The sequence below is a fragment of the Cuculus canorus genome, chromosome Z (assembly GCF_017976375.1).
Source record: "Cuculus canorus isolate bCucCan1 chromosome Z, bCucCan1.pri, whole genome shotgun sequence".
Classification (NCBI taxonomy): domain Eukaryota; kingdom Metazoa; phylum Chordata; class Aves; order Cuculiformes; family Cuculidae; genus Cuculus; species Cuculus canorus.
The window spans coordinates 40,395,153-40,405,715 of record NC_071441.1 but is presented as its reverse complement, the minus strand read 5'-3'; the positions used below and the strand labels follow the sequence as shown (position 1 = coordinate 40,405,715).

At 39.9% G+C, this 10,563-nt stretch overlaps 1 protein-coding gene across 2 annotated transcripts in view; it reads left to right on the top strand.

Moving 5' to 3' along the window:
- Positions 1-5,502: 5,502 nt before the first annotated feature.
- Positions 5,503-10,563, top strand: part of LNPEP (leucyl and cystinyl aminopeptidase) — a 54,334-nt gene continuing 49,273 nt past the window's right edge. For both annotated transcript variants that reach the window (XM_054053768.1, XM_054053769.1), the window contains exon 1: positions 5,503-5,727. In XM_054053768.1, the coding sequence (XP_053909743.1) occupies positions 5,709-5,727 (19 nt within the window). In that variant the 5' untranslated portion in view covers positions 5,503-5,708. The remainder of the gene's footprint in view (positions 5,728-10,563) is intronic.

Here is a 10,563-nt window from a genome sequence, read left to right as displayed (position 1 = left end):
ACCATAGAGTTAAATCTTTAGCTTTTGTTACTCATCGTATAACTACTGAAGTCCAATACAACTATGCCAGTATACCCATTCATATTAGCAGTGTGGTCCATTAACACAATACATAGTTTATAGAGAATCTTAAACACTGGGGGCTATCTAAAAATTTTTCAAAAATTAGTGCATGTAATATTGCAATAAAGGAATAAAAGTAGAACTGATTAGGCCCTTGGGACTGACAGTTTATGTTATTTGCTTTTCAAATCAGTTATACTATATTTTTTTTTCTCTGAGTCTCGTGACAGTGTCTTGTTTTACTGTATGACTCAGTCTTGAAGGAACTACTACAGTGAAAAAATGCCAAGACAGAAAAAGGGAGCACCAGTCATTTTGTAGGAGCATGAGAGATTTACAGATAAATCCCTTCAGGAAAGCTGACCTACAGAATGACTTGGTTTTTACTGCAAGGGCTTGTCAACACTTGAAAGTGGTTTGAGATTGAATTTCATTATTTAGTACTAGGTCTTATGTCCACAGTTTTTTATGCCTCACCAATGCTTTAATAACTGTTAATTATTCCCTGCCTTTGGAGCCAGCGGTATGAGGATGATGAATTTCTAATCCATACCAACTTCTGCTGTGTCACAGTGATATCTCTTTGGTAGCCATGTTACTTCTTAGCTGTTTGGATTGTCTGTCTGTTCACATCTATACCACCTACTGGTCCAAATTTACCCTGATCAAGTGGCACGCTGACTTTTAAATCAACATTTTTGAGGACCACCCAGAACTATCTATTCCAGTTGCCTTCAGCTGCCAAGTTCACATAGCTGTGTGTGTGAACATGTATCTTATCCATGACCATTTTCTGCACTGTTCTGTGACTCAAACTGCATTGATTTTCTTTGCAGAAATCTTGCAATTATACTGCTACAGTAATACCAGGAATCACGTGAAATCAGTGTTTCTTATCAGAATGTGGTTGTGGAACAAATGCATAGACAGAGACTTTCCAATGGACAGGACGTAGACTATAATTTTAATACCAGTAACAGTTGTATAACTAGTTTCTCAACATATGAACATAACCAGCATCAAGCAGCAGCATATAAGACCTGTAAGTCCAACTTGTTAATTAGAATGGATAATAGGAGTATAAACGGGCTGAAAGCATTAAGTATTCCTTAAAATAGAGAAAATATGAGGGATTACATTAATCTCTGATTTTTTTTTTCACTTTTTATTTAAAAATATAGCAGGGTAATTATAGTGTTTGACTATAAAGAATGATGTGTACCTTCAATGTAGTGTTATCAGGTTATTTGTTACCTGCCTTTCTTAAAAAATTGTTTTCAAAGGAACCCTGCCAGCATGTGTTGGATTGACTTTCAGTGAAATAATTAAAACACCAGAAAACTCACCACAGGCCAGTGGAAGGAACTCTAGATGCTAAATATATACTTAAATCAGAGCTCAAAAACTCTGGCAAGACTTCATGCTTTCTTGTTGCCTTGAGATGCTGTAAGTTAAATTATCATGGTTTACATGATGCCACTGTCATGTGCATCTTGTTTACCATATGCTGTGATCTTTATCCTGTTACGTACGTCATCTAACTGAGGGCTACATTTTCACAGCAAATAAATGCTCTACAGCCCTCTACATAATTTAAGACTATGAGAGAACATCACTAAAGAACATTGGTTTGCTATGGAAGTATTATTCTCACTGTTTTCTTAATTTTTTTTAAATTTTTTTTATAATCCCCTTCAGATGATTGCAAGGATTTTTGCACTCATGAAAGCCTTGTGCAACTGGAAGCAAATTAGGGATGTCAACACTAAACATTTCAGAGAAGTACATGCAATAATATATGTATATTCTGTAGCAGTTCCCTGACCATTCTACTACACCTTGTGCTTCCTCCTCCTGCGTGGAAGACGAAGAACACACCAACCAGTATAGTACTCTGTAATATTCTTTGCACTGTGAAAATGCCTATCAAAAGCCAAGTTACCTACTCTGGATGATTCGTCAGTCTCATGTTTCCTAATTCAGTACTTCCATGATTCACATCACATAACATTGTGATACTAGCACAAAAATTAACAAATGCACGGCATTAAGAGCCCTAAAGCTGGCTTTGCACTGCTTTTGATAGGTGGCTGGTAATTTAGTTCATAATTATTTTGCAGTTTTCCGGTTTGCAAAAGGAGAAAATAATACTAGCCAGTTGCCTAATGGCAACTGTGAGCTGTGAGCATGGATGACTTCCTAAAGTATACAATGTTATTATGGCTATAAAAAACTAGGATACATATGAATCCTTTTTATAACCTGTTACTTAACCACAGTAATTCAAATTCTCGAAATTCATAACCATTGCTGTGGCTTTGCTGTTGTTGTCGTAAATTAATGTTGACTTCAATAAGAAAAAAGCCCTACCAACAGTGAGTACTTTTAGACTGCTCAGCATGTATTCTGATCAGATTTCCTACTTTATAAAGTTTCTGCCTTAGCAATTCAGTTTATTATCACTTTTCTCAATACAAGTATAACTAATCTCAACACCATAAAGTTTCAATTAGTTGTAGATAAGAGGAACTGACAACTTCCTAAATTGAGCTGAGAATTCCTCATTGGAAAGAGAGGGCCAAATCTATAAAGCAGAAAGCTGAAGAGCTGAATCCTAAGCAGGGAAATAGCTATAGGTGGGTCACCACTGAAAACAGGAGAATATTCCTGCTATTTTTTTTCCTCTTTTTCTAAGCTGAGGTTGCTTAGCTGCATGTTTGTGAGTCATCCTTATACCAATGTTATCTAGATCCTTTGTAGATTCTGGTGAAACTCTGTAAACCACAATTAAATTACCCACTGCTCTGCTGAATTAGTTTTCTGCAGTTGAAGAGTTGATTTGGTATGCAGAGGAGTGTAACGAGCATCAGATTTAGTGCAAGGTAAGTAGTGAGAGCATGAGACAAGTGTTGGCAAAGGGAAAAGACCTGAGCAGGAAGAAGGACATTGTCTTTTTGCAAATGGCGAACAGTTAGATCCGCCTAAATCATCATGCTTAACTGTATTGTTATTTCACCTGAGGAAAAAGCAACTTCTGAATCATGCCCTGTAGCATTGTGACCACAAAAGCTGTCAAGTTACTGCTGTGCCACCTGGGAGATGTGTTAATAGCACATTATAATTTCTAGCTAGTACATGCTTTTTTCAAGAAAAACACCCACCTCACTCCCTCACACACTCCCCCCAAAAAAAGATATGAGTCTTTACAGTCTAGAGGTGAGATACAAATACATTAGAGATATTGTAAGGGAAAAAAGGAAAAGACATGGATTTGATTTCAGGACCTGAGAGCTTTTACAATAGTTTCTTCATTTTTATGATTTAGAAACAGCAAAGCAGGAAGACCATTTACAGGCAAAGTGTCTACACTACAATAAAATGTTCTAACATTTTAGTCTGTCATGACTCTTTCTTCTTAGGCTACAGCTGAGCTTATATTTCTGTGATGTAGCACTGTAATCCATCTATAGGATTGTATGCTACCGTTGTTGATTTTCACTTGGCTACTGAGAATGGAAGTGCAATTGGCATCCTGCCAAAATCTTGTTCCAGGCCATAGAAGATAAAAAATTTGCTGGACTCAGACTGATCTCAAAGGAGATGAAAAAATTGACCCAACAAATGTTTGTGCCTAGTATGAGCAGAGATAAGGAATGGGGAGTTCTCTTCGCTTCTTGACTGGAGTAGTTAATATTGCTGATTGTTAATTTCCTCCTTAACAGAAGGCCCAGCAGCATCTGTGGTGACGTATAGTCATTGAGGGGTGGGGGTGCAATTTCACATATTTGTATATATTTTATTACTATTGTTTTATTAATAGAACTTTTAGTAGTAGTAGTTCATTAAAGCTGTCTTAGTTTTAGTTTCCAACCTGCAAGACTTTTCCTTTAATTTTCCTTTCCCCCCTCCCTGGGAGTGGAAGGTAAGGGAATTGGGAGCTCAGCTGCTCAGTTTTAGCCGCCACAATTGGCCAGGCCAGGGCTAAACCATGACATATACATTCCTCTTTTAATAGATTGTAGTTAAGTTTAGCTTGTTACCTTGCCTCTCTCTGTGTCTCTTTAAGAAGACTTCAAGACCACGTGGATTTATGGAGGGAAAACATCTCAAGGGCAATATAATTTCTACGAGTTAAATGAAAATAAATCTGAGAGGGTAGATACCATAAGTGCCTCGATAAGAAAGAATTCTAGTGCAGACCATACATCAAAGGACCCTTGCATAGGAACACTTGTATTTGTGCATATAGAGGAACATAAAACTGTTGAGGGTGCTAACGTATGAAAAGTTTCTATCAAGAATTTGCAGTGAGTGAAGATATGCAAAGACAATCATATCACATTTAGCTCTATTGCTCTCAAAATTAATTACTTTAATTGTTTAGCTGTGTATTTCAATTTTTTATCTCCTTTCAATGTTGCCGTCAAATAGTTCACCAGTCCCACACTTGATTCTGAGGTGTCTTTAACATGTTTTAGCAATACTTTGTCTTCAAAACACTGGAGTCCTGGCAACTTCTGAATTACAGAGCTCAACACCTTATTACAGTGTAGCTTGTTATGTGCAGATGGGGCTGGAGTCATTCCAACTGTGTTAAAGGCACCCAAGTGTCTACCTGATGCTCATAATGTTTAGTGGCCACATCACTGTTCCTCTCACCAGAAAAATAAACCAGAAGGTTTGAGTCACGTTTTCTGCTGTTTAAAAGCTGAAATATCAGAAGCATTCTTTAGGGAAAACAGATCTTGAAGGACGAGATAGAGGCAGCCTGGCAATCAGATTTTACTGCATGGAAAAGGCTCAGGTAAGACATTGCTGAATGGAGGCTGCCAACCGTAGGTGAAATAGAAATCATTGAGACGCTTTAGTATATCTTTTGGGCTTTGAGCAATAAAGGAAATGTTTTATTCTGCATCTTAAAAAAATAATTAAAAAAAAAAGAGACACTGTGGTAATAGTTCACTTTGCGTGAAACATAACTACTATGACCCAGTTTATGCTGCAGGGTTGTCAATGTAACAAAGTGCGTGTAACACACTAAGATGTGGAAAAGCGCACTTGAAGGTTTATGAAACAGTGGACCTCTGGCCATCCTCCCTTCCCTCTCCAGAAGAACAGTTAAACTTAGATGTCTTCTCTTTTTTTTTTTTTTTTTCTTTTCCAAAATAAACACAGGGCCTTTATATTTTGACTTCTTCAGGATTAGCCAGCTTCCAGCTTCTTCTTTATCAGCATTCAGCAGGTAAAAATTTCCCATAGGAAAGAAAAATCCTGGTAGTTATTCAGTCACGTGGTAGCAAAAAATGTGGTTGTCAGGGACCACGGTAGTAGGGAAATAATGTGACTGTGCGGGAGGAGGAGGAGGAGGGAGGGTCTGTGCGGAAGGAGGATCTGTGCAGGAGTGGGTGGGTCTATGTGGGAGGAGGAGGAGGGGGCGGGGCGGCTCCGGAGGGGTGAGAGGGAAGCGGGCTGCGAGGCCCGAGCAGGAGGAATCGTTCCCTTCGGCCGGCGGAGGGGCCACTCGGAAGCGGAGTGGGTTCGGCGCCGCGGCAGCGCCCGCCGAGAAGCAGCAGGGAGCGGCCGGTCGCTGGTTCGTCTCCTCGCTAGGGCTTCTCCTGCCGGCTGAGGGCGGACTTCGGAGGAAAATGGAGCCTTTTCCCGGCGGTGAGTACCGCGGCAGCGCCGCCCAGCCGGGACGGGACCCGCGGCGCCCCTGCCCGGGGGAGGCTTTTTTCTTGTGCATCCCATGTGGCGTGGGAATTACTTCGGGTCTCGTTTTCTTTGGGCTAATTAGGCGCACGTCTTTAACTGGAAAGGTGAGAGCGCTTTTTTTTTTTTTTTTTTTTTTTTCGGTGCTGTTGCGCTTTTTATTGCCCGGCTCGGTCTCGCGGTGGCAGAAAACGAGCGCTTCGAAGCCGCGGCAAGTTCTGCATCGAGGCTTTCCTCTCCCTGTGTGCTGCAACGAGGGGAAAGCCTTGCCTGCCTTCCGAGTGCCAACGCAATCGTGACTGTGATGGCAGTGAGGAACCAGACCCTCCTGTTTACGCTCCTTTCCCTATCGAGGCGCTTTAAGCAGTTTCTCTTCCCGGCGAGGAGAACGACAGAAAAAAACCCAAAACGGAAACATTTAGGGCTTTTGAAACAATGTTTCAGAGTGTTGCTGGAAACCAGAAAGCTTTCGGAATTGCTTGGAATAACGAGATGGTTGCAGCCTTGAGGTGAGGGTGGAGGAGCGCTTGTTGACATCGCGATAAAGCAGCGTGCGCGCATCCTTTGCGCCTGCCGCGGAGCCGTGCGGAGCGCCTGGTGCTGCTGCCGCTGGTAGTGACACATCCCACCCGCCCGGGGCAGAGGAGGAAATGAAACCCTCAGATCAGGCTGAAACTGTTTGGTTATGGCCAAATATGGAATTAGGACAAGATACCGCGTAGAACAGCAGCCTTCTTGTTGGAAATGCAGTGCAGTTACAGGTGGGATTCGGAGTGTTGAATGACCAGCGTGTCCGGGTGGCCGTAGCCGAAGCATGAGGTAGTTTGCTGCATTGTATTTTAAGTACTCGGTGACCTGCCGATTTGGGCTGCAGAAATTCTGCCAAATTCAGAAGAAAGAAACCCAACATGAAGTAAAAAGTAAACTTTCTGTTTCACTTCCTAAACATACTGTCATTGCCTTGTACTTCCGTCTTCTCAAATACACTAAAAATTCCTTATCCCTTCTGTACTGCTGCTTTTATAATCTGAACTTTCTGAGCTCTAGGCATATTTTGCTGGTTTAACTAGCAAGGTCATAGAATCATAGAATAGTTTAGATTGAAAGGGACCTTAATGATCATCTAGTTCCAACCCCCCTGCCACGGGCAGGGACATCTCCCACTGGATCAGGCTGCCCAAAGGCCCATCCAAACTGGCCTTGAACACCTCCAGGGATGGGGCAGCCACAGCTTCCCTGGGCAACCTGTGCCAGTGCCTCACCACCCTCACTGTGAAGAAATTCCTCCTTATGTCTAGTCTAAATCTGCCCCTCCCCAGTTTATACCCATTGCCCCTGGTCCTGTCACTGCAAGCCTTTGTGAACAGTAAAAGGTGGACTTTTTTTTTTTTTTTTTAAATTGCACCTCTGTGGAGGGTTATTTTTTGTCATGTTAAAATTACTGTTTCTACAAGCAGTTGATGTTTTGGTCTTCTCCTAAGGCCACAATTAAGTATAAGATCTTTTAACTACACCTTATTGCAATCACAGGGTTGCGTTCCTGTATGCATGGTATAAAAGCTATTTCTTTAATAGTAACGTAGTTTGGGGAAAATGTTGGGTTTTTTTTTAAGCATTGTGCTCGAGTCCACTCCCTTTGACAGAGACAGTCATCCTATTGCTCTTGCTTTAAAGTCTGTTTGACATAATACTGTTACCATATTGTGCAACCAAATGTTAAAAAAATTTTGTTCTTTATCCATGTAACTGGAGGAAATGTCTATGTGGCCTGAGCACACAGCTCAAAGGCGCTTCGTGCTGCTGCTATGAAAGGATGTTCGTGCATAAAGCTTCTTAATTTTGTTCCCTGAAGTGAAAAGCCTTGAGATATTGATAAGGCTGGAGGAAAATTTGGAGCTGAAGCTGGTCGATAAATTTTCCTCCAAGAATTTTGCTTTGCTGTACAGGACACTAATGAGAATGTGCAAATACCAGCACAGAGATGTTGCTTGTTGTTTTGATGGTCTTGAGGCATGTTTGTTGCTTAATAGCAGCTGCTAAAATCTGAAGTGAATATTTTTACTGTTGGCTTTTTGCATGGAGTTTTCATTTCTGTTGTGATCTGGAAGCTTTTGAGAGCTCACATCTTTCAAATAAACTGTGCTTTATAGTAGGTGAAAGGATTTTTTGCTTTGTCTCATACAGTAGTAATGAGTTTTGTTTGTGAGTTTGTTGAGTTCCTGTGCCAAGTGCCGTGCAAATTTACAGGAAGCTTACAATATTATATTAGTAGCTCTCAGTGTTTTATTTTGCCAAGGCTGAACACTGTGGGTTGGAAAGAGACTTAAAATCTCTTTTGCTGTTAAATAGCTTAAGATCAGACTATAGATGTTCATCATGGATTGTTCATTAGTATTTTCCCGTTAAGGATGTGATATTCCACTTGTAGAATGAATGAAGCCAATGAGTATCTGCATGATATCTTATAACTCGAAAAATGTTGAAAGCTTGTGTTGGCCTCTGTATCCACTTGTAAAAGTATTCCAGATTTGTCTTGTCATCTTTCATGGGGGAAGATGATGCTAAGTCTAGCAACAGTGTTTGACATTTGTGAGGCTGTGAACACGTGTGCTAGATAAAGCCTCATAATGATGCTGCAGAAAATGTTGAAATCTAATAAAAGCTAAGATAAAACCACTTCTGCTTGTTTAATTAATCATAGGGTATTTTTTTTATATTTGATGGACATTAGTATAACAGTTACATACAAAGAAGCTGCATTTACCTTTATTTATTTAATGCATGTCTCTGATTTCAGTAGTGATGAATTCAGCCGCGTTTAGAGGACTCAAGCTTTCTTTTTCCTCCTTCATTCAGTGATTTGGGTGAAGAAAGTTCTTTGAATTTACAGCTGTGCTGGATGTGGGTTTTTTTTTGTTAAGTACAAAAGCTAAGATTGTGTAGAAAAGAAAATAAAGATTTCTTAGAGTGATAGCAGTATCATTCTCTTGCCCATCAGAGAGATTCATATGCATGGCTGCTACTGCTTAGACTTCTGTCCAATGCTACCTTAAAATAACATCAAATTAATATTTAAAATTCACTAGCATTTTTTGTGAGCTAGGTTTTAAGTGCCTGTAAGTGTTTTAAGAAGTACATACATACCTTCTAATAATGTGTTTTTACTATTTTTGATATTACTTTAAATAATGGCAGTATATTAATGTTAAATTGTAAGAATCATAACAAGATTGTGTACCTTGTAGCCAGGAAGAAAGAGAACAGATGAAGAGTCTTGAAAGAAATGAGGAGGAAGGAGAGGAGGGAACAGCTCTGCAAAACTTATCCAGTTGATCAAAGAGACAGGAATTGCAGGGAACTATGTGGTGTGTTGCGTTCTGCACAGTTTGCCTACCAGGGGCACAGCTGATGGTTTTTTTCCATCATGAGAGTTGTCTCACAAGAGACAGTCAAAGATTTCAGTGTCCATTTCTTCTATTACATTATTCAATGTATGTAGTAATTTACTGCAGTAGTGGTTGTCTTTACTACAGGTAGTGAAGAGTGAGAGAGAGGAATCCTTATTCCATTGAAATATAAGACACTTTTGGTGTTTTGTTTGTTCATGTGGCAATAAGGTGGGTTTTGATATCTGGAATGCTTTACTCTCCCTCAAGTGCTTGAAGGAGTTTGTTTCACTGTGTTTTAGTCAGGTAGTTGAGTGCAGAGAGCTTTTCTCGGGTTGTAATCACTCTTTTACATTGAAGGAACTGATTTTGCAAATGCTGGAGTTCTTGTGTAACAATCCTTCCATCACAGTGCCATTGACTTTCATGGGAAATCAGCTGTGTATAAAACTAAGAATGTACCTCATCTACCTACTGCTTCAGCGCTTGATGATGTTTTTTATTTAGGACTTTCTTTTGTATAAAATCTGACAATTTCTTCCACAGTAATAATGAATTGTTACCACATCAGTGGGATCACTTGTAACTTTATCATGCATGTAAACCAGGCATTTTGGAAACAGCCAGGCTTGTATTTGTGGGATTCCAAAAAGCTTCAGAGTACTTTAGAAGCCTCATTATTTCTGAGGTGTAAATCATTATAAGAGGAAGACAAAGAGCAGGTTTTTCAGAAAATGGAACTGTGAATATGGCATGTATAAGCTCTTGATTTTGTCATCCAAATTTATGCTTTATGTCATGGATGGAGACATTGGTGAGGCCTCTGAGTCTCTGTTGACACAACTGAATATCCGAAAGTGTGAATACTTGTGTGTAAAGTGCTGGTCTACAAACAATTGGAAAATAAGTAAAGGAGATGTTTCGAAATATGCATTTTAGCAATTAAAAAATACAAATGAGAAGAAAATATGAACTAATGCTGTTTAAAAGCATGCAACATGTCAAACTTTGAACAAATGAAAAACAAAATGCAAGGAGATAGATTAAATCTTCCTTCATATCTATCTTCTGTGATTATAGTACTGTGGTGCTACTATGGTGATGGTCTGGATTGCAGTGGTGGGAATGCTGTTTGCTAGCAAGCTCCACCACAGCAACTGACTTGCTGGTAACTCCGTTGGTTCATTTGGCAAAGGTGGGGCTAGTACTGTGTGAGGGGTGGTACCTGGAATGGCAGAAGCTACACTAAATATTAAAATACAGGACAGCCAATACCTTTATACTTAAAAGTTCTTTGTGATTGTTCCCCCCATGTATAAATAAACCAGTGAAAGCCACTTGTGTGGAGTGTCTGAAAGAACAACATATAGGTTTTAATCTTGTCTTTGCCACAGGAGGTGTAATA